At 41.7% G+C, this 24,643-nt stretch overlaps 2 protein-coding genes and 1 long non-coding RNA gene across 9 annotated transcripts in view; 2 read left to right on the forward strand and 1 right to left on the reverse strand.

The window, feature by feature from the left end:
- The window catches only part of wnt5b (wingless-type MMTV integration site family, member 5b), an 89,872-nt gene that overhangs the window by 33,384 nt on the left and 31,845 nt on the right, over positions 1-24,643 (reverse strand). For 2 of the 7 annotated variants that reach the window (XM_040035256.1, XM_040035254.1), the window contains exons 2-3: positions 18,234-18,375; positions 10,437-10,526 (exon numbers count right to left, since the gene is read on the reverse strand). The exons of 2 other annotated variants lie outside the window; for them this stretch is intronic. In XM_040035256.1, coding sequence (XP_039891190.1) covers positions 10,437-10,454 — 18 coding nt within the window. In that variant the 5' untranslated portion in view covers positions 10,455-10,526; positions 18,234-18,375. The remainder of the gene's footprint in view (positions 1-10,436; positions 10,527-18,233; positions 18,376-24,643) is intronic. 3 more of the 7 variants (XM_040035257.1, XM_040035258.1, XM_040035255.1) reach the window with 2 other exon arrangements.
- Positions 194-17,046, forward strand: LOC120735703. Its single transcript, XR_005696335.1, has 3 exons — positions 194-292; positions 5,831-5,839; positions 17,034-17,046. It is a non-coding gene; the product is annotated as an uncharacterized LOC120735703 (long non-coding RNA).
- Positions 2,562-6,472, forward strand: fbxl14b (F-box and leucine-rich repeat protein 14b). The gene has a single exon (XM_040035253.1). It carries the CDS (start codon positions 3,306-3,308, stop codon positions 4,506-4,508), a length of 1,203 nt encoding a protein of 400 aa, XP_039891187.1. The 5' UTR covers positions 2,562-3,305; the 3' UTR covers positions 4,509-6,472.

Below are 24,643 nucleotides of genomic sequence, written 5' to 3' on the forward strand. Positions count from 1 at the left end.
CTGCTCTCACTACAGATCACAGATCACCTGCAAACATCATAGTTCACAGTGACTGCTGCCTAACCTCATCTGTCAGCATGTTGTTGGCATGTTGCTGGAAAATACTGACAGCGCATGGACGGATAGCCCAACAGATGCCACCACTGTCTCACCATCCTCATACATGTCCTGCACCACATCACATCAATAGTGTTCTTTCTCGGCATGAAGCCATGCTGCTCACTGATCATAACCTCTCTTCTTAACCTAGCTTCAAAAACTCTTTCCCATATCTTCATGGTATGTCTCATCAGTTTCAACCCTCTGTATGAAAAAGTTTGCAAACATTAGTTGATAATTTAGCACTACACCCACGATGGTCACTTTGCAGCAACAAAATTACACTGCTGCTTTGAGATGCATCCAGAAAATGTCACATCTTTTAATTTCAGTCTACACATACACATATAGACACAGCTGCCTTAGCAGTGGAGCATATAGAACACTGGCATTCCTGCTACTAAACTAAGGCAATAAAAGTTATAGTTTTGCCAGCCATATCTTATCATTACACAGTCCCTGCAATCATCCACTAGTCCCCTTAGTCTTAACCACTAAACCTGCCAGGGTCATGGGGGATGGAAGCTATAACACTTGGTGAGAGGCAGGGTACACTGCGATCAGGTCAACAGTCCAGCACAGGGCTAATACAGAGAGACAGAGAACCATGCACACTAATTTAGAATTACCAGTTAAGTTAACATGCATGAAACCACAGAAACTACAAACTACACACAGATTCCCTAACTGAGCAGTTAAGCAAATTCATAACCAATAACGCTCTGGAAAATACTGACAGCGCATGGACGGACAGCCCAACAGATGCCAGACAAATCATGTACAAAGCAAGAAATATCCACAAATCTATCACACTGTAATATATTCACATGCACGCCGCTCCAAGTGAGCGGCTGCAGCACAACGGCTTGCCTTTCTCTTTCGTGCTGTGTGCATGCAGAAAGAGTAAAAGTTTCAGACGAACACTCTGAAACTTTCTTGCAATTCCCTACAGCTTTTTGATTCATCCAAATTGTTAGCACTTTGTTGCAGTTAGTAGATTTTGAAGATGCCCTCATGAGGACTGACTCTCAGATTTAAGACTGTTCAGGAAGGTTCACTTATCCAAATCATGTTTGAATTTGTTCGTTGACTATTTCATTTACAGAAATCTTTTTTTCAGATGTCATATGGGCTACACAATATATTTCTATACTGAAATATCCATTTGTTTTCTAATAATCATTCCCTATCCTTATCGACTTGTCTACATAGGTTTCAGATGCATTCTTGGTTTATGAAACATCCTAAATCTAACTAAATTAGACTAGTGCAGGTGATGGTTTCTTGACTTAGGCAACAAAGGTAAATTTTAAAATGTACCTTTATTGCTATAATTGGTCATTATTATGGTTTGATACACTGAATAAGCAACATTAGAAAACATCTATATATAGCAATCTATTACTGAAACTCACACACACTGATATATTCTCAGTGCCATCAGCTGAGACTAAAATAAGTCTTTGATTATTCAACTATCAAAACATAACCAATGCCAGATGTGAGACAACAGCTTCAAAGTTTGCTTCTTTATGAGAGACACATGAGAGAAAGAAAGCCTTTGACATTTTATTTGCTTTACACTTTATAGAATATTTTATTACCACAGTAATCTATGCTCTAACTTTAATGTATGTATCTTGTACATTTGTATATCACGAGCCTATTAGTTGTAAAAAGTGGCTGTAGAACGGCAACCTTATATGTGTGTGTGTGTGTGTGTGCCTGTGAAGGGAGTGACCCACACACACTGACACAACCTCTGATGTGGTCTTAAGGCTTTGGCAACTTTCTGCCAAATACCAAGCCAATAAAGCATGTTCAAATTAATTAAAAGGGATTTTTACTCACGGGTTGTACATTGTTTTCAGCGTTATTTAAACTATTCTTTAAACTCAGTTTTGTTTTATTGGAGCCACAGTTATTCTTCCCAGTATTTGACTGATGACATGTTGATTGATCGTCTCTGGAAAAGTACATTTATTTTCTGGTTTTGCAATAAAGTAAAGTGCTGGAGGAGAGTGGACGGAGAGGGGCTGTTTACAAAAAAAGACAATGAACGCGGCTGGCAGCTGTAGAAGCGCTCTAGTTACAACACCAACAACAATAACAACAAATTCAGAATAAAAATACTAAACGTTCATGCCAAGTAAGCGGACTGAAAGGAGCTTCTCCACTTGGCTTCCCTGTGTTTCCCGTGTGGTCCGCTCAAAGGGTTAAAGCCCAAAGTGAACTGAATTGTAAGAAGTTGGTTTCCAAGGGAAACTGTTCGCACCGTTCCAGCTGAGGCGGGACAAACCAACTGTGTGACACGGAGGGGGTAGGGGTGGGTCGATAAAATAGCGAATTAATTTCAAGCTACATCTGCTATTAAATCATTGTAAGAACGTTTCGGTGTAACGACTTGCTATTAAAACGCCCGTAGTAACGGTGGTTGTCGTTAAATACATTTTAAAGAGACGAGGGTGATATTATTACTTCCCTCCACCCCTTCGGTACAGCTAGAGTGCTGGGGTCCCTGCCAAGTCGGTTTGAAAAGAGCAGACAAAGGCTTTGAGCCCAGGACGCCCCTCTCTCTCTCTCTCTCACTCTGCCTATAAAGCCGCTCCAACTCTATCTTTTTTGCTTTTCTACCATGGGGTCGCTTCTTAATACGTGTCGGTAAGCGAGTTGGTTTTGTTTTTACTTTCTTAATCTGAAATGTATGACCGTCTGGATCCTCGCACGGCGGAGAGAGGAAGGCTTTTTGTAGGTATAATACAAGGAAGCGTCGTCTGAGAGAGGGAGCGAGAGGGGGAAGGATTGACGCTTTTCCTCCTCTCCTCCTCCTTCTTCCTTTCGCCCCCTCTCCTCCTCTTTTTGGCGGAGAGAGGGGTTGAGGCAGGAATAAACGCTCTTTTTTGTTGTTTTTTTCCCCTTTTTTCTTTTTTAATACATTTGAATCCTACTGCGCAACCAGACCGGATCACGTGGCACTGGAGGGAGTTTGATCGATTTTGCACAGTTCAGTGTGAGAAAAAGAGAGAAACACACAACTCCAATTTCTTCTTTTTTCTTTTTTTTTTTACTTCTGTGGATAGCTGGGACTGTTGATACTTTTGCATTTTGTGCGAGAGGAGGGTGTGATTGAGTTGAGTCTTCTGTTTTTCTTTTAAGCCTTGGAGGTGTGGAGTATTAATTTTTATATGCCTGGGTTTTGAAAAACAATGGAGACGCACATTTCGTGCCTCTTCCCAGAAATTTTGGCAATGATTTTCAGTTATCTGGACGTGAGGGACAAAGGCAGGGTAGCCCAAGTGTGCATCGCTTGGAGGGACGCATCCTACCACAAGTCAGTGTGGAGGGGGGTGGAAGCCAAGCTGCACCTCCGCCGGGCGAATCCCTCCTTATTCCCCAGCCTCCAGGCCAGGGGCATCCGGAGGGTCCAGATCCTGTCTCTGCGCCGCAGCCTGAGCTATGTCATCCAGGGAATGCCAAACATCGAGTCCCTCAATCTGTCCGGCTGCTACAACCTCACGGATAACGGGCTGGGCCATGCGTTCGTGCAGGAGATCCCATCACTTCGGGTTTTGAACCTAAGTCTGTGCAAGCAGATAACAGACTCTAGTCTAGGGAGGATTGCTCAGTATCTGAAGAACCTGGAGGTGCTGGAGCTTGGTGGCTGCAGCAACATCACCAACACTGGGCTTCTGTTGATAGCCTGGGGCCTCCACAGACTCAAGAGCCTCAATCTGAGGTCCTGCAGACATGTCTCAGATGTGGGGATTGGACATTTGGCGGGCATGACCCGTAGTGCAGCAGAGGGCTGCTTGAACTTGGAGTACCTGACCCTCCAAGACTGTCAGAAACTGACAGACCTGTCACTCAAACACATTTCCAAGGGGCTGACCAAGCTCCGGGTACTGAACCTGAGCTTCTGTGGGGGGATCTCAGACGCAGGGATGATCCACCTCTCACATATGACTTCCCTGTGGAGCCTCAACCTACGCTCCTGTGACAACATAAGCGACACGGGGACAATGCACCTTGCCATGGGCACCCTAAGACTCTCTGGGCTTGATGTTTCGTTCTGTGACAAGATAGGGGACCAGACTCTGGCGTACATCGCTCAGGGGTTGTACCAGCTCAAGTCCCTGTCTCTGTGCTCGTGTCACATCTCCGACGACGGGATAAACCGGATGGTGAGGCAGATGCACGAGCTGAGGACCCTTAACATTGGACAGTGCGTGCGCATCACGGACAAAGGGCTGGAGCTCATAGCGGACCACCTCACCCAGCTGGTGGGCATCGACCTGTATGGATGTACCAAGATCACCAAGAGGGGACTGGAGAGGATCACACAGCTCCCCTGCCTTAAAGTGTTGAACCTGGGACTCTGGCAGATGACAGAGAGTGAGAAAGTGAGGTGATTGGAAATGCTTGGTTTTTTGTTTTTGTTTTGGGAGTGTGTGTTATTTTTCTTTTTTGGATGGAGACAGAGCGGGAAAAGGGAGGGATGTGTGGGCAGAGGAGTTTCTTTTCTTATTTAAAAAGAGAGAAATCCTTCCTTTTTTCCCCTTCTGTGTAAGGTGTGCTTCTCCCATGTGACCAGGATGTATGCTCAAAATGTTTTATTTTTCTTTCTGTTGGCCTCGCAGGACTGAAATCAGTGTTTGACTCCAATATTCAGCCTGGCAGAAAGCAATTCAAAACTTCTGTCATGAGCTCACGAAAATCCGTGTTAAACGCAATGTTTTGATCTCAAATCGAGTTTTAAGACCTCACAAAAAACGGACTTGGGACTAGAATAACTTCAGCTTGTTTGCCAGATTTTGTTTCCAATCAGGTGTCGTTTTCCCTAATGGAAGAATCGGCTTCTCTTCCTGACACTTGCTTCCAGAAAATTCTGGATGCGAAAACTTGCATCCATCCTTAAAAGTCAAAAAGAGAGGTTTTAAAACTTCAACGTGGGACTTTTATTTTTGCAGTGAGTCTGAGGCATTTACGACTAATCTCCGCTACAGCCATCACGCCTAAAAAAAAAAAACCAACAAAAAAAACCCAACACACACACAGACACACAAAAAACATTTGGCTACCTCGTATGTGGTTATTTTCAAAGGGTGTATACTGTTAAGAAGGAAAGAGAGACTGGGAGAAAATGTGCCTAAAGGGACTTGTGTCTGCCCCCTCCCCCATCCCTCCATCGCCTCTCTCTACCCTCCCTCCCTCTTCCCTGAGCAGAGCTAGAGAAAGGAGACCAGGACACAATCTAACTACCTTTGTTAATTTACCCCCATAAACAAGAGCAATTTCCCAGAGAGAGCCACGAGAGGGGGAAAGGGGAAGGCGGGCTGTCAGATCCAGTCAGAGAGTGAGAGGACGTCGCTTTATGCAAAATACATTAAAAACCTGCTTGAGTGCAAGAGCTTTTTATATTGTTAAAATTTCTTTTTTTTTTTTTTTTTAAAGGGATAAAGTCCAACTTTACACCCTTTTAGAGATGCATTGCATTCAAGCTTTGATCAATATAAAGGAGATGCGATTGCAAGCCTATACCTGTAGTGATTCTATAACGATAGATGCATGTTAAAGGTATGATCGGACCGTCATTAAAAACCCAGTGTATGTCCTTACAGGATTATTAGGCTGTAGGTATTTTTGTTGTGAAAGGGATGCTGGTGGAGATAAATGTCAAGTGAATGTTGCTCAGAGCGTCGTACTTCAAATTGAAGTGATTTCTATATCTTAGCCTTTATTCGTGGAAACAAATCAGGGTTCGTGGCTTTTCTTTTCCCACGTTTATACCGACACATTCATATTCATGTTGCTCTCACCGGTATATAGAGAGAGGAGGAGGAGTTTTTTTTTTTATTTTTATTTTATACCCTCTTCTTTTTCCTACCATCTCTCACCCTTCTCCCCCTGAATAAAAATACCCCAAATCCATTTTGAGACATGCTTAGAATAAGGAGTAATCGATTATTTTTCTTTCTCTCCCTTCCCGTCTCTGGTTACAAGCAGACTGCGTCTCACTCACTCACTCACTCACCCTCTCTCCACCTCGCTATTCCCCATCTCTTTCTCACTCTCTCTCTCTCTCTCTCTCACACACACACGCATTTAGGCTGTACACACATGCACACGCGCGCACGCACACCGACGCCAGTGTGTGCGCGTTTTAATGTAATGCAATGACCTGCTAGAAAATTAATCTACGGATGTGCGTCCTGCTGAAAAAGCTGTGTGTGAGTGAGTGTGCGTGCGTGTGTTTGACAATAAAAAGATGTACTGTATATTATGTGTTTGTAAAGAGAAAAAAAATGCAGAATCCCAAAATTAAATTGTTTTATATTCTTACGGTTAAAACAATTAAAGATATTTATATAATGAACGAACGAGAGCGGTGTGGATTACTTTTGTGTAGGTGTAGCGCTCCATTGTTTTCTGTTTTGTTTTGTTTTGTTTTTTTTTGGAGGGGGAATATAAAAAAATACCCACAAGGTATTTTAATCTTGTTTCCCATAAAGACAATCACAACTGCTCTGCTCTTGTCCTACAAAGATATATTCCATATTCAGGCGCATTTAAGACAATAAGGTCTCTTATTTTCATACACTACTCCCAATAATCGCCCACGCATCTCTGAGCATTGTCCCTCATCAGTCCTGTCTTGCTTCTCAAAAGGGCTGAAAAAATTTCTCTTGTGTTGTTTTATTATTTATGAGCAGATTCAAAATGGATGCTTGCCGTCTTGATTTGGCTGCCAGGGCCTGTGTAATTAATTATCACCAAGGCGTTTATTGCAGGAAACTGTTCTACCCTGCTGATTTTTTCTAATCATAAACGTCTGTTTTGTTTTCTTTTTTGTCCTCTACAACGCTACCAAAAGGTGTTTAGCTTAACTGAGTTCCAGATGCAACTCTCAGGGGTTTTTTTTTTGGGGGGGGGGGGGTATTTGGTGGATTTCCTGGTTTAAATGAAGGGTTTGGGGCATTTAGTCTGGATCCTTTTCGCAGTGTTTTACTTCACATGTGGCAGAGCTGCGTCTGTGCAGCTGCATGTGCGGCGTAATGAGATCTAAAAGTTGGTTAGAGCAGATCTCCCTCTTCTCTGCTTTCCATCAGGACGTGTCCTGTGTGTGAAGTGACACCACACACACACGCACACATAGGGGGTTGCCAGGCCAGTCAGTAGCCATTGTCTCCCTTTAGAAGTTAGAAAGGCAGGTTTGGGTGCTTTTTTTTTTTTTTCTTCTCTTCCTCTCTTTCTCCTCCTCTTGTTCAGTCACGCATACCAGATCCTAGACCAGGCAAGAGAGCCCTCTCCCCCTTACTTTGCCCCCCCCACTTACCACCATGCACACACGCACACACACACAGACTGCTTTTTAGCATTCCACACCATCATTCAAAGCATTTAAGCATTCCCTCTCCCCTGACTCTCTGTCCATGGGGATTTGGGGATAAAGGCCAGCAGAGGGATTGTTGACCACAGGGACAGAGAAAGACAGAAAGAAAGACACACACACACACACTCACAGAATGCCAGTGTTTGCTGTTTCTTAAGTTTGCTTTAGCTGGCCTTTGGTCTTGTGCAATAACGCTGCAACCAGTGCACACTGAGATGTGGAAAAAAGAAAGAAAAAAGAGAGACACAGTCTGTGACATTTTGAGCAGCTTTGTCCCAGAAGCATCTCAAACCTGTTTGTCAGCCACAGAATGACAGGACCTATGAGCTACTGTTGCTGATGTAATTTGACCCTGCATTAGTGTTGCTTTAAATCTACCAGAAAATGTGTGTTTATGTGCTAAATGCCTGAGTTAGATTAAGAGTTCCTACATGCTGCAGCAAGGCAACATGAAGCCATAGGAGTAAAGTAAAAGAGGTGTGACACTGAGGTAAAATGTAGCTTGGATGCTGTTTAATGAATAGAAGTGGGAGACGTACAACGCAACTAATTGTTTCTTTATCATTTGACATTTGTGCATGCAGACCTTTACCGAGCAGATACGGAAGAGAAGGTCATATCGTGGGTTTCTACAGAAAGGTCGGCAGGCTGAAGTGTAGACTGACGAAGATGCAATCAGCTACATTCAAATGATAATGCAATACTTTAGTAATCCCTACAGGGAAAATCCCTTTTTGTCCACTACACTCCATAGGGAGGTCAAAGGTCAGACTCTGCTCCTGAGCTCTCCGCTGCTGGGTGCTACTGGGGGACACACGAACACAGTGAAGAGCTCTCATGTTTTAACATTATATCTGCTTGCTCCTCACTGTTTTGCTGTAAGTCCCTGGAGGTTGTCCGGAAGAACTAAGAGGCATCGGCCCTTCCTACTTTAAAATATTGAAGGTTTTCTTCTCAATTAAAAACAAAATCTCATCAATAATTTAGGAGAATACAAACATGAATGTTATTGTACAGAATGACACAATTTGCATTTCGAACAAATAGAGAGAGAGCTGAGTGAGTTTAAATCCTGGGTGTTCAGCATTATGTGCTTATAAGGCATGATATATCACTCTGTGCATAGACTGCAAGTACAAAAACCAGGTTATACCAGTGTTTTCATGAACAGTAAAGTAACTTGCATGAAGATCTCGTGATTTGTGTAAAAACTAAACATGTGAGCTCATTTGCACTGAATGTTCTGAGTGCACACTCTCCTTTAGGACAGTTGCACTTCTCTTTGGTAATAACTGTACAAATGCACAGCAGGAAAAGCCGTCCCTCTTCCTGCAGTTTTGGTTCGTTTTTTGCACATGACACGTGCATCATTTATAATCCATCTTAAAAAGCAGTGAACAGTTTGGCTCCTGCCTGATCCTATACTATAGGACATAGTTAGGGTCACAAGAATGTTAGCTTTTGGGAGAAGAAGCTTGTCTGCTTCAGTTTAAGTCAATTAAAACTGCATGCTAGCTTACAAATTAAAATAGCTGTAATTTCCACATCCAATCCAAGGTCCTATCTTCTATGGTTGCTTAATGATATAATCTCTCTTTAGCCAGCAAAACCAAATGTCCAGACATGATTGATCCACATGGCTAACAAAGAGGAATTTACAGCTTCAGAATAACATTGAGAGCCACTGCTATGCTTTTAAGCTCTACTTATCCTTGTTGATGAATATCACAAAAGGCTGATCACCTGACTACCACCACTCTCCTCAGGTTTTCACTTTGTCGTGGATCCTAAAGGTTCAGCATTGCGCTCGGGCAAAGCAGCGTGTGCACTGTAGGAAGCTCGGATGAAAAGGACTTCATGTAAAGAACATGTTGTAGCTTCCTCTCAGTGAGATTGTCTCTTCCCCCTCACAGATCCTGCCTGCCTGCCTGCATGACTGACAGCTCCCAAACAAAGTTACTTCAAAAACTTACAGGCACTTAAATCAGACAAAACCAACATTTCTGCTGCATATAGGTCACTGAGAAAACCTTTTCATACTATTCATAGTGCTGTTTTTGCTTTTGAAATCTGTTGTGTGTGTGTGTGTGTGTGTGTGTGTGTGTGTGTGTGTGTGTGTGTTTGGCCTGCAAGTTGTAAAAGTTGAACTGTGACTTGTCACGTTGCGCTCTGAACCACATTTCCTGTCAGGTGGAGAGGAACGGTGTTATGTATGTGTGCGAGAGTGTTTTACTGCTATCATTAAAGGAATAGTTCGCCATTAAAAGGCGAACTGGGGTTTTTCACAACAAAGCAGCAGGGATATTAGCAGCGGAGTGCTACTGCCCTCCCCCACATGCCTTTGGCTGCAACAGCTTCTGTCTCTCCCGTCTGCTGTGTTGTCTGTCTGTCTGTCTGTCTTTCTGGCCTGTTTTTAGATCTCTGCCTGTCTGCTGGTCAGCTTTCATCCTCGCCTTTTTTTCTTATTCTTCTTGTCAACTTATTTTGAAGCCTTATTTCCTTCCTGTCTTCTCACCTCTCTACTTCCCATTCTTATCTTACCTTTGTCATTCTCTTTTCACCACCAACTTTATTTCTCTTTTTCCTTTAGTGCTCCTTTCTTATCTTTCTCATTCTTCAGCCCCCCCACTTACAATTCCCATTTCTTTCCCCATCATCCCTGCCTCCTTCCTCCTCTTTGTGGCACCTGGTGTTGAGGTGTCACTGAGGTACAGTGGACTGCTCTACCGTCTGCTGTAGAGCTGTCCCCGGGGCCCTCGGGGGCTCAGTGTGTCTTTGTGCTTCAGGAAATGTTTTTTTTAAACCAGCAGCTCCAGTCAAGAACATGTACCGCTGCTTCTGATTTAGGCATCCATGCACATACTGTACACACTTTTCAAAACCAGTGTTGGTCAAAAATAGCATTAAAAGAGCAGAGGGGGGATGGTGTGGTTTTATTGTAACTTACTGGTTTTAAAGCTGGCATAGTCAGGGAAGAGGCAGAGAAGCGGAAGAAAAAGCACCTCTGTCCGACAGTCTGCTGTAGTCAGCACCCAACCTGTAGATAGGAACAGCAGCAAGGCAGTAAAGCAGAGAGAGGAAGATAGAAAAGTAGAGAAGTGGTAAAAATTGAGGAGGGGAACAGGGAAAGAAACAGATGAGAAAAAGTTGAGGTTGGTGAGAAAGAGAATGAGAGGGAGAGAGGAATCTGTGAGTCACTGTTTAACTGTGGGCTGCAAGAAGTCGGCTAGCCATGTTAAAATACCGTCTGTGCGCACACAAACACACACACACACGCTCCACCAATATCTGGCTCAACACACACGTGTGCACACACATATTAAAATGACCTATGTAAAAGAATAAAATAAAAAAGCAGTTGTGCTTTTTTTGCCCAGTAGACCAGCTAATTATTTTCAGTTGCACACGAGGCACACACACACCTCTGCTGCACATTCCTATCAAAGGAATGAGCTGCTTTTCTACAAAGGTAAGACATTAGGGATAAGTCAAAAGAGTTTTTTTCCACTTCTGAAAATCTAACTTTTACAGGAAAAGAAGGAACACTGACATTATCCAACCTGTAACTGATGAATTAGTGAAAAACCTTCCTAACAAATGAATTTGATTATTTTTGCCTGCTAGACAGAGGCGAGTCTGTGGTTCTAACTGCTCTAAAGACACACATCTAACATTTTCATGTCTTCATCTTAGTTTTTACATTTTTTTTTTAATTTGGTTTTCGACTGCAGCAAATGTCTGCTTTTATTACGAGCCAATCAGCTGATTAAGGTATAATTTCCTAGAGGTGCTAAAGGTAAAATAGTGGGATCACCAGACAGGATCCCATTATTCCTTTGAGGAAAACAAACAAACTGGAGAAACTCACAGATAAAAATCTTAGTATTTATTATTAGGCAAAACTTCTTAAGTTTTATTAAGAAGAATACTTTTCAGGGACAAGAGGTAGAATCTAAATCTGAACATTTCACCTCAAATTATCACAATATGCACGGAGGTCAGGAGAAAGGTACAACAGTGAGTACAGCGATGTCGTCAGAATTGACAGAATTATGGATGCAGAAAAAACATCAAATTTTGATGTTCCAATACCATCTGGATTGATAACATCTTCATCTTTCAGAAAGCAATGATCCCAAATGTGTGAAAAAAAGAAAATAATCAGTAATCAATTGTCCTCCCGTAGCTGGACCTCAACATTACTGAAGCAGTGTGGGATCATCTTGAGACACAACAAAACAGAGGGCAGCCAACATCCAAAGAAGAGCTTTGAATGTCCTTTGAGAAACCTGAAGAATTATTCCTGAAGACTATTTAACGAAAGGTCAAAGTTTGTCTAAGAGGGTTTAGGGTGTGTTGGAGAATAAAGGTGGTCAAACAATCGCAAACATTGACCTTCAAGCTCATTAGGGTTGTACAAACTCTGTTTTTGCCTTCTATATTGTACTTCTGGGTATGTTCACACATGCTTCAATAAATCTGTGTGCTTACTTTCCAAATTTTCTTGCAAAATATAAAGAAATGAAATGTAACTCAAAACTTTTGCACAGTACTGTAACACACTGCTACTTTGTAGTGAATCCTCTGGGGACAATAAGTGCTTCCACTGTTTTATGCCACTGCACACTTGTTGCATTTGAGATATTTCACTGTGCACAAATTGGGTGACTAAACAAAAGAGCTACATTGCCATATTCTGGTAGTGTGGCGTAAAGAATCAGTTCAAGTTATGCAAGCACTCAGTGACACCCAAGATGGCGTGTTATTGGCTCCCCAGCTGTCAAAACCCGGACATATTCAACGTATGATTAAAATAAAAGAGGACTTTTTGCATATTTGATAATCATTTCACAGTGACTAAAGCAATAAATCACTCTTCAATCTTAGATCCTCTGGGTGTTCAACTTTTTATTAATCTCCCACATGCTGTTATCAGGTCATATACCGCTGTGGGCTCTTTGAATTTTCAGTCCGTCATCACCATTATGGCTATATAGTATAGAGTTTTTATAAAGATATTTAAGCAAGAGCTATGTTAAGAAAATGATCAGCGTTGTTACATTTGCCAGACAAGCCATTCTGTGCTGTTTTCCGACAGATTGGATAAGGAAAACAACACACTAAATCTTTCATTTTAAACATAAGATGTTGCTTTATTCAAAATCAAAACATGGACGTCGTCGCTGAATGTTTTATGAAAGCCTTGGCAATTACAATCGGAAGACTGAGAATTATGCAGCATGTGATGCTGACTTCTGCTCCCTATTTCTGCTCCACACGGAGAACGGCAGGAAGGAGGCGAAGGACGGAGAGAGGAAGAGAAAGAGGGAGAGAGCGAGAGAGAGCCTTTCTTTGTCTTGATGTGAAACCACGTGAAGCTCTGACAGAAATGTGACAGATACCTGCAAAGTCAAAAACCAACAGGCTCGCACTCATTCTAATTTGTCAGGTGAGACAGTGTGTTGGGAGCGTGGGTGGTGTGGTGTGCTTGTGTGTGCTTGTCTTCCCGCATACGTATGATTGAAGGCCCGCGTGCATAATGCATGTGCGTAGACACTCGCTTTGTGTGTGTGTTCCTCTCTGCCAGCTCTCCGTACCTTCCTGTCAGTTGAACTTGTCATTCAAGCATCAATAAAGTGAAAACTTTTTCTTTCTCTTTATTTTGTTAAAAAAATTTGTCATGCTTTTCTCAAACGCGGGAAGCGGGCAGAAAGGGAGACAGAGAACTGCAGCAGCAGTCGATGGGGTTTAACACGTGTTTGACAGGGAGCACTGCGCAATGGAGCAGATTTCCCTCCATTAAAATGACTTTTCAGAGATGTTTTTTGGGGGGTGGGAGTCTTTAGAGGGCAACAGAGGGCAGGAGGAAGATGCTGAAAGTGATGCCATCACAGATACCTGTGTTACTGCAGACAGTGAAACATGTATTTAACAATGTAGAAACGGCATGGCAGAAAATGGTGAGCTTTAACCTTAAAATGCATATATTAGACACTTTAAATGTCCCTAAAAGTTATGCGTTATGTTTTAAAAGCCAGTTCTAACTGCAGAGGTGCAATAGCTATGAAAAAGAGAGAGAGAAAAAAAAGATTCAGGCAAGTTTCTTGGAGTATGGGCAGTTTTTCACCAGAGAGCGCAAACATGTTGAGATCCAAAAATCTATATTGATGCAATAGCTACGAAAATTCAAGGCTGAAAAATAAAAACACAACAAATCTCCTCAGACTTTAACATCAGAGGTGTGGAGACCAGCTTTCTTTGGCATTAGTGGTCTTGATAAAAACCTACAACTCCAGTCAGAGGTGACTGGTATTAGAATAGTAATCACGAGCTTTCCTTCTATAAAGGAAGTTTAAAAAAAATACAAAATACATGCAGTAGCCCTTTAATGCAGCACACTGTGATAAGGGCTGGACTCAGGTGTATGCATGGACTGTTAATGCTCTTGTGAAAGTGAAGTCAGCAATGTTGGGATTGACTAGCTCTCACTGAGAAGGGAATTAAGCGTATTTGTTTTAAGAGATGCTGGCTCACCTACACTGTAGGTTTCTAAAGGGCAAGGTTAGGATGCTCTAAAACCCTTTACACAAACTGGTTCCACTATATGATTAGGCACACACACACATACACACACAAGTCACATCTTCGGAAGATCAATACATCAAACCTTGTTCGCTGAGAGATAGAAAAGCAGCTGCATCAAATATACAGAATCCACTAAATAAAGAATGCAAGCTATGTGCAAAAGTCCTGTCAAAAAGAAGCCCGTCTAGCAGCGGTCTCAGAGGATGAGCAGCAGTCTCTAAACCGCTTTTCTGAAGAGGACACAAGACAAATGCTTGGGGTGGGCTCAGACCAGCATTTCACAGCAACTGACTGGGGGGAAAAAACAGTGCGACTGACTGATAAATCCATGTTTATTTCGGGAATAAAGCCAGTAACAGATGGGTTAGGAGAGATAATAATACAGCAGTTTATTGAACTCAGACTGAATGCTAAAATCTGGGTATGTTTTGCTACTCTGGAGCTGAACACCCACAGCGACCGGACTGTGCTCCCACTCCCCACCTTCACAGCAATCATGTTTGCATCTTTGGGAGCATGATGCACACTAAGAAAAGCAATTCCAAACTCTTCAAGCTTTGCAAGAACTCTGTGACACTGTTGACACTGTTGTTCCTCCAAAGCCATCACAGCCTTATAACATATTTATAGGTGCACGTGAAGACTAAGGTAAGCCAAGCCTTCAGGAAGCTCTTACCATGGGTTGTCTGGTTGTGCACAGAGGGGAAAGCTCGAGTGAATGCTGTTGTTAAACAAAAAGGCGGGGATACTGAATAGTAAGATACAGAAAAAGACCAGGATGATCAAAAGCAAAAGGGACCCTGAAGTGATCCAATCACATGGGAATTCTTAAAAATTAGCCTGCGAATGTGTAAACTGGTTCAGAGTACTGGTCTATCCCTGTTCATTTCAATTAACCCTGGAAGTGGACATTTAAACCATAAGAAAATCTCCATCAAACAGTTATTTAATATTCAGTATATAAAGGCATTATTGAGACAGAGGAGTGCTCTTATCTCCCTGTAAATGAATTATAGTTTCCCAATTTGCATGCTGAGCGAATTTAACTCAAAGTGCCTCAGACTCACCAGAGTGAGTCCACCAGAGCTGTAATGTCCCTGCTGATAAGCAGCCTGTCAACTGAGGATTTGGTAAACGCTTGATTCACACTTTATAAGAAATATGGGGGTTTTGATTGGTTTCTATGTGTAGGCGTGCGTGTGTGGATCTGTAAGAAGTCCTATGGGAGGAAAAGAGATTCACACTGGAAATCTTTCCGACTGTTTGCACTTGTCCAGCCTTATTGCTAGACCTTTGGGTTTTTTGTGTGGGAAAAAAAAGAAAAGCTGTAAGGCTTTAAATATTACAAAATGCTATTTAAATAATTTATGTCCTTGGAATGTTTTATTTTGAAAAACAGCTGCACGAACATCACTCTTTTCCAAGTTTTTCAAGACATCCATTTTTTAATAGTTCTGACAATACGTTTGAGTAATGTCTATTTAAATGGAATATATTTCTATTTGCATAATAATAATATTTATATTAGTTTTTCTTTGGTGGTTAGCACCATCGCCTCACAGGGTTTGACTCCATGAACTAGCTGGGGCGTTTCTGTTCGGAGTTTGCGTGCATGCACCCACAGTCCAAAGACATGCATGCAATATTAGGTTAATTGGTGATTCTAAATTGGCTGTAGGTGTGAATGTGAGCATGAATGGTTGCCATAGATTGGCAACCTCTCCAGGATATACCCCTCCTCTTGCCATATGACAGTTGGTATAGTCGCAAATTGTGACCCTGAGTTGGCTAAGCAGAAGAAGACGGATAGTTTCTCTTATTTCTTTTTTCAGAAAAGTACCACATGTGGTCAGTGTTGAGAATTTAAGTCAATACTGGTACCATAGATACCAAAATTCAAGACCAGGCTGGACAAAACCTAAAACCCGTCAGAGGAAATGAATATTCTGACACTCTGACAAAGGGTGTAATTCTTCCCCAAATAATAGCAATTTATTACAAACATTTTGATCAGAATAATTGCAGCTCATTGCAATAAAGCATGGATTGAGATGCATGGCAGCAGGTGAGTGATGGCAGATTTATAATATATATCTTTTGAAATATTAGTTGAAACATATGAATTGATATGGTTCAACTGATATGATCAAACTTAAAGAAACCCGCCTTACCAGGTTTGTTACCGGACAAAGAGTAAATTAGGCAGCGACATACAGGTGTATACATGATTAGAGCTCGAACTACGCGAAAGAGAAAATAGATATTCTAAAAAGAGACTAATGTAAGAGTAGGAAAGAGATATGGGAAGGGGAGCGAGAGAAGATAAATAAAGAAACTGAGCGTGGAATACAAAGAGGAGACTGTGCGTGCGTGTGTGTGTGCACCAGGTGCGTATCTGCAGTCCCCAAGGTCCTTCTAGCTGTCTTCTCCTATTGATTAGTTCATATTGATCTGGCCTGACACACACACACACACACACACACACACACACACACACACACACACACACACACACACACACACACACACACACACAGCATGATTCACTTGATTTAGCCAGGCTTTGACACAGGGGACATGAGGGTACATTGTTAATACACACACACAAACCCCGAATCCTTCCATCGTTTGGCCCTCTTAAAAGGACAACCATCTTCTCTCTCTGACACACACACACACACACACACACACATACATGAGCGCACGTGCGTGTGCGTGCTTGACAAGCAGCAAACATTCACTCTCCCTGTTTACTCATGTGCATTGGTTGTCTGGCAAACAGGAAGGAGAAACAATGAGACTGTATGAGGCAAACTGTTGATAAATCTTTTTGCCTGTTTTTATTCCCTCAAAATTGTTGGACTCTTCTTCAAACGCCATATGTAGCACTGTATGTTTTGTATGTTGCAGATATGCAATAGTAGCTTAGATCATATCACAGCTAACCCTAACTGTAAAGCTACTGTAATCAATATTTTTAACAAAAAATGTGATTAATTATATTTGTGGCCTCTTTTTTGACAGCAGTGTTTAATTATATTTTAAGGCTTTCATTTATGTATTTTTTAGGCGTGTGAGCATAGGAGTGCCATTTCATCTTATTTAGCATTAAGTATTAATGACCTTATAAGGGCTTGCTTTGCAGTTTAACTGATAAGTACAGTACAAAAGTCACCCTTTATGTCTTTATATTTTGATTCCATGGAGCCAGACTTTCTTTTCATTTTTAAGGTGGTATTGAAGAATAGTTCTCCAGGCATTCTGAAAATCTTTCAAAGTGTATTCACTCATTTTCGGTCTAGTCCTTGTACCTGACTATATTCAGAGGAATGATTTTGATTGTTAAGCTACTTAACACAGTTCTGTGAATAAGTTTGAAACCATTTGACAAGCATAAAATAGTATTTTTGCACCAACATGGCACATCTCAGCATGGTGTGGAGTGTGTCCTTAAAATTTGAGCAAGGCGAACAAATGGAGGACAAAAGAAAAAGTGGCAGGCCTGAAAAACTATCCACAGTAGATTAACAGTATCATATGAAAGTTATGTAGGAAATAAAATCCAGCATTGACCTGACACATAACCTGAGGTCTTGCCCTTCAGTTGATCCATCCACTGTTCAGTGAAGCCTCATTAGAAATGACAGAACTATGAATGCAAAAAGGTACTGTCAACTTTTGAACCACCATCTGGAAAGCATCTGATTGGCTACAGCTGGCAACTCCCTGGCAAAATAAAAACGCACAGTGAAACACTACCGGTCATGGATTGGCTACTTCAGAGCTTGTACCTCAACATTATTGAAGCAGTGTGGGATCGTCTTAAGAGAGAGTAGAACAAAACGCAGCCACAGCAGCTAACATACTTTATATACATTAGTTGCTTATGTCATATCTGCTGTTGTAGCCATCAAAATTAGTCATTGCAGATTTAATGTATTTTTTTTCACAATACCCTGATGCTCTGACAAAACAGTTAATCATGATACAAATAAGCAAATGCAAATACAGTCGATTGCGACTGCAATCGTAGCAAAAAGCACAGGTTTGCAACTGTAGGGCCACCGGTGCTTAACAGCGGTTCCCGTTTTCAAACACAAGAAGAAGAAGAAAAAGGCATTCACTTCAAGACAAGGTGCCCTTGAGCAAAACATCTCACCTCCAGCCGCTCCTGAGTCGTTTAGTGGCAGCTGCTGAAGAGTGTTTTTTGTTCAGGCCAGATCCCAGTGTGACTGTGTGGAGGTGTGTGAAGGTGAAGTAGGTCTAGGCTCACAAAGAGTTTATGCTTGCTCTGTCTGCGTCTACGGAGATGGAAGGGAGAGGAAATAATGTCAAAAAGGTGAGAAAATGGTGAAGCAAGAGTCTGCTCATCAACAACCCTCTAATGAGAGGGTTTGGTCTGCTTGCAGGCTTCCTGACACATATCAATATGTATACTCAATATGATACACACCACACACAGACACAGCCCCAGATCTTTTTTAAAAAATGTATTTGTCCTTCATCCAGCCTCTGTGCTACACTTTCCTTTTCCCCCTCTTTGTCTCTGAATCAGAAGAAACGTCACTGTCTGTCTCTGCCTTTAGTCTTTCGTGTGCATGTACGCATACACATACACCGACACACCAGTACAGTACGTGCACAGATACGCAACCACCTGCACCCACAGAGACTAAAACACACACATACACAATCACACACACACACACACACGCATAGACTGCCTTCTGCTGCTGTGATGGCTCCGAGCTGTCAAAACACCCTTGCTTTCTCTCCCTCTCTCACCAAAGCAGCTTGACTGAGCTTGTCTATGCAGGTTCACAGAGACTGCTGTCTATCCACCCTCATTCTTTCTTTCCTCACATTCTCCTCTGCAGTTTGCATCTTGATTTTGCTTTCTCGAGCTTTTCAGCCCTTGCCCACATACATTTTAAATAATGCTTTATTGTATGTCCCTGTTTATTGTATTAGGCTATCATTCAAATGTCTCGGTGGAACGTTAAGTGTTCATAAAGGTTTATACTGACTTGTCAAGGTCTTTGCTCACAACACATTCCCGCATTATGTGAAACAGTCACAAAATTGAATCCATTGTTTTGTTTTCCTCCCCCCCCCCTTTTCTTGCTTACATGGACACCAACTTTTATCCTCCAGTTTGTATCCATGCGTGTGAAGATTTTTTACACATTATTACTCACAATACAGTTTGAAACCCAGTGAGTTTTGGATTTTATTTGGAAGGGCTTTTACATGTGAGTTGTGCTTTTTCTTGCTGTTCGGTTAGGTGTAGGCACCAGAACTAAGACCAGAGGTTTTGGATACAGTGTCACGCTCTTCAAAGCTGTAATGTGCCCCCCTTAGAGAAGCCTCAAAAACATAGACAATGTAGACACAAATCCTTCTTCCCATTGAAATACATTGGGAGGTCGTGTCCACAGTGAGGCAGAAAAACAGACGAGGTGCTGTTTACGTGTGAATGTGTAATTTTTCCAATAATGAAATGGTTAAATGGCATTAGAACTCTTAAATATGGTCTTTTGCAGCCCACCTGTGGTGCAGACACAACCTGGTTATTCTGTTTAGTCTCAGTTTGCACTATGCTGGCTTAAGTTGCTGACATAGTCCATAATGGACACAGATGTTGGCAGCAGGGTTCATGGTGGATGTGCACTGGGTGCTGTTTACACTACACCAGCTGCCTGCCTGCCTATGTGGTTCACCTATGCACAGTCAGCCTCGTTTCATGTAAAGGAGCATCAGCGGTTCCTCTACGTGACATTTATGCCAGTATGATTTAAGTCTGAAAATGCTACTTAGATGTGGAAACAATGTGCATTCACGTCACTAATTTCCAGCTGAATTTTCAAACCTGTCCACTCCTAGACATCCTGTTTTCCACTCCTGGATTTGTTTCACTAAAAATGTTATCACTGTATGTATGAAATCCTGCAGCTTCCAAATGCTACCATTTTATTACAATCCTCTGCTTAGCCTGGTAATCAAACGCTGCTTTATGCAGAGGGAAAGTAAACTGACCACACAGGCATTGATATGGGTTGATGAGATGCCTCCCGGCATTCAAAATGAGTTGCTGGTGAGGCAGTTGGCTCCTTTCTGCTCACCTCTAGAGGTGAGCAGAAAGGAGCCCTTCTGGGCACATCTTTTTCTTTAGCCTCTCCAAGGATTTGAAAAGTAGTAACAAATTGTGACTCGGAGGCATAATTTGTGAGGAAAAAGGCGTGCTTTTAAATTTAGCCACCTTGTTTTCTGCATTACAGGCATCACATTACATGTGTCGAGGCTAGATGAGGCATTGTTAAAGCCTTACATGCTTATTAAAAATTAATGTAGTACTCAAAATATATAAGACATCAAGGTCATAACACACATGTGACCTGTAAAATCTAGTACAGAGCACACAGATGATTTTACTGCACAAAAAAACATGATGTTAACAAGTCATGTGTGCAAGGCAGGTAATTTTTTTCCCCCTGAAATAGTTCTTCCTGGTAAAATATATGCCTGCTCTCTCTCTCCTAGTTTGATTTGCTTCCCTTTTCTTTTCTCAGTCTCTGCTACCACACACACACACACACACACACACACACCACACGCAAGTGCTGTGTGTTTGGCCTGCAGCGTGTGCACAGTGGGGAGGAATCAACCGTATGGCAGGCATGAGGACGAAGCCAAATCTGGCTTGTACACATGGTGTGTGGCCGTGTTGCCCTGTGAGTGTGAGTGTATATGTGTGTGTGTGTGTGTGTGTGTGTTTAGCTAAAGGCAGCCTGCACTTAAATATATATCAGGGGCAGCGGTTGCCTAAAGGTGAAAGCTGTGTGGTTTTCACTGGAAGGCTGCCGAACGAACGAATGAAAACCACTCTCCATTCCCTCGCCAGCTACTGTCACTCTGCCCCTGAGCAAGGCACTTAACTGCTGGATAAGAGCAGCAATGTGAATAGAAGCTAACTAGCGTTTCTCATTGCTTAGAATAAAGTCGTATATTTTCTGTGTTACTGATTGCACTCTAATCATGAAAGCTGAGATGTTGGGAACAAATTTATAAACAAACAATGGAAAGATTTTTTTAAAAAACGCACCATCTAAATGGTACTAATCACTAATAATAACCTCTCAGTGCATAGGAAAGCAGTGGCAGGTATAAAGGTTAGACTTGTTTTGTAAACTGCAGACAGTTTGAGTTTGGGTCTTCAAGCTTGAATTGTATTGCAATGGCAATAACAAACTAGAACATTTCTGTGTATCTAAATGCGAACATCCATGACAAAAATCCATGCGACCTGCATGGACACCTGCACAAGAAAAACACATGACTATTCTTACACAATCCCAAATCTGATTACAATCAAGTATTTAATTATGCATACAAATGGTTGACAATTTCAAAGCATTACCACTGGTCTGCATGGAGGAATATTAGAGCTTCCTTGAATATACAGATACTGTCTTTGCACTTTCCTTGTGCATGCGCAAAGCGTCAAAACACTTCTCATAAGGCATGGAGAAAGCATGTGTTTCTGCATGCGTGTCCAGGTCTGTGTCAATATATGCTGCCTGCAGGAAAATATGCATGTAATTTAATTGTATGCGCATGTGTGCGTGTATTGTATACTGCGTTTGCTGCCAATATGCAAACACACATTGAGCGCATATGTGTGACAGCGTCTCGGCTCGTGGTGGTTTTGTAAGTGCATGAAAATCATTTATTCATGTTTCACTCTCTCTGTGTCTCTTTCAGTGTGTGTGTGTTGAATACAGAGTCAATTTTTGTCTTGCAAGCGTGCTCTAATAGCTACTCTTTGCTTACATGCGAAGCTAAAGGTTAGGCTATCATGTCTTTATTTTTGAATACTGAATGGTGTGTTTATGTTCTCCATCTCTTTTCCCTTTTATGTCTTGGCAATGAATATATATATATATTTCTTTACACTAAATCCTCGCCTCTTTGCCCCATCTACTCTTTGACTCCTCTAAATAGCTATCAGAATTGTGTGTGCGTGTCTGTGTGTAAGGAAGCTTTAAAAAATGCATATATTCTATAAGAGGAAAGAGGAAACAGAGCGTGGTGAAAAGAAAAATACAGCCTCTGTGTGTGTTGTCAGTTGACTTGACATCTGATCTTGCTGAGTATGGTAAAGAAGAAAGTGCTGAAAGTACTCTGTGTGGGGGATCCTCTGTGTGTGAGCGAGTGTGTGTGTGAGCTAAAGTGTGTCTATGGTATTTTGTGGCCTGTGTGTGTCCTCGATTCTGTGTGGGTGGTGAGAGGAGGGAGTAAGGGAATAGGGTGTGTGTGATTGCATTTAGTTTAAGTGTCAGCATGCCTTCGTGTGTGTGTGTGTGTGTGTGTGGTGAGCAGGAAAAAGAGAGGGGGAGTCAGACAGTGAAAGAGAAGCTGCGAGATGGATGGCAGGGAGGGTGACGAGGGAGGAAGAAAGGAAAAGGAGAGCAAAGAAAATGCTGAAGAGAAAGTGAAGAGAAAGCAGGAGATAAGATGGAAGGGTGTTATGATGGAAGGAAAGCCAGTGCCCGTTCTTCTTCTCTTTCTTATTCCAGTTTATGTTTTAGGCTTCTTCACTGTTGTATAAATGTTATATGAACTGCGGATGCTATGAATGAATGTTACATAAAAAACCTCTTTCTTTCTTCTCTTTTTTTTGTTTTGTCTTTTTCAGAAAAGATCTCCCCAGAGTTTCTCCTGACAAATAGACCAGTTTGATGCACACATGAATACACATCACATGTGACCAACTGCTTCTTTATTGTCTACAAGCAGGAGAAATCCTTTTACCTGTTTCTTCTTTATTTGTGTCCTTGTGTGTATTTTATGAGTTCCATCAACAGGAAAGTGTCCCACTGAAGGAAATCTATCAATGTTTAATCCCCTGTGTTCTGAAAACGCACTCTTGACAAACAAGAAACAAGGCAGAGTGAGAAGGCATGACTCAAAACAACGTAACATATCGAGTACTTGTACCTTTTGGTTAGCTGAACAAAGATTTTGAACATACATGCAAAAAAACGGGGTAAAAAAAACAAAAAAACAAAACAGGTGAATGCAGGCAAGGCAGGCAAAGAGGAAATTTGCATGTTTCTTCTCTTCTTTCCTTCATTTGGATTGCAGTGTTGATCTGTTTCCTGGGTCGTTGTGCTGGCATCATAAAAAGCCCATAAAGTCACCAGTCAGGAAAATGTTTAGTTTGTACAGCAAGGCTTCGATAGGGCTTCTATGGTCATTACAAAGGATAGCGGTTTAAAATGCTTAAAAAAAGTGGCTTCACTTTTCAGACTTAAAATTAAAACTACAGTCTTTGTTGTCTTTTGTGCTTCTTTCTCTTTCTGCTGTAGTAGTTAGCATTCCAGTTCAAGCGAGATGTTCAGCCAGTTAGTATTCAACCTACGCATAGCGTCATTGTGTAGAGGCAATGCACTGCTGGCTTGTTCAGGGACTGCACAAAAGTGCAGCTCTGTAACCTCCACACTGGTTTAATTCCCATAATCCTCTCAGCAGAAGTAGAAAGCTAGTCAGACAGGCTGGAACCCCCCTGGCAACCTCTGGTCACTAAGGAAAAATGTGTATTCCTTGAGGGGTTGGTGAGCGGTTGCTGGGTAAAAATCAGACACAAAAAAGGTGCAGCACCAAAAGCTTTTTGTGATTGTATATGTCACCAGAAAATTGCTGCGGTCACCCCATCTGCACGTCCCACTCTAAACGTTTCATTAGCAGTCAGTGACTAGTTGCAGAGTTTTTGCAGAGAAGTCTTATACAAACTATAAGTGACTGTGGCAACCTGCTAACAACCAAGAAATCACAGCCACTTGCCAATATTTCCCTGACTCACCAGCTTTCCATGACTGGGGCTTTAGCAATCAATATCACACTTTTGTCCAGCAACCACTTGCAATCATTTGGGGAATACAAATTTTTTCCTATACCAGTCGTTGCCAAGTGGACACCAACCAGTCTGTAGGCCTGTGTAACAGTGACCTAAGCAATATTTGGATTTTCTTTCCTGAATTAAAACAGATTTATATTACTACAAGCTCATCATTCTTAGATTTGAACATCTTTTTCTACCTCTGCATCTATTGTTACACATGAACCCTGGACAGTGTTTTGAGAATTCCAGAAACTTTAGCCATTGTCCGCAACTCTGTTAAACTCAGGGCTACAGTGTGTGTTTGAGAACAGCATTAGATGTCAAAAAGAAACAAAAGAGAAATATCTAAAACAAAGCTGATGTGGATCAATCAATAACTGTAATTTGTCTATTTGGATTGGTGCTAGAGTGAAAGGTGTCACGTCACTTCATTCATCTGCATCTCCCTCATGTGTTAAAAGTTTAGCTGGAAACAAAATGAAACAGGGAGGACACTTCTTTGCAATTAAATGCGTATTTGAAAAGGAACGAGAGGGTAATTTTAATCAAAAAGCAAAACACACTAGGGTTTCATGGGCATCTTCTTCCATCCTTCCTTTTTTTCAGAAGAAGGAAGGAAAACACAAACAAAAACATGAGCCGTGAAAGAAAGAAAAAAACGCAGATGT

The sequence above is a fragment of the Simochromis diagramma genome, unplaced genomic scaffold (genome assembly GCF_900408965.1).
Source record: "Simochromis diagramma unplaced genomic scaffold, fSimDia1.1 OVJJ01000816.1, whole genome shotgun sequence".
Classification (NCBI taxonomy): Eukaryota; Metazoa; Chordata; class Actinopteri; order Cichliformes; family Cichlidae; genus Simochromis; species Simochromis diagramma.

Bases quoted from the DNA above. Each gene is read 5' to 3' on its own strand.
- fbxl14b (XM_040035253.1), top strand. From the start codon at position 3,306: ATGGAGACGCACATTTCGTGCCTCTTCCCAGAAATTTTGGCAATGATT.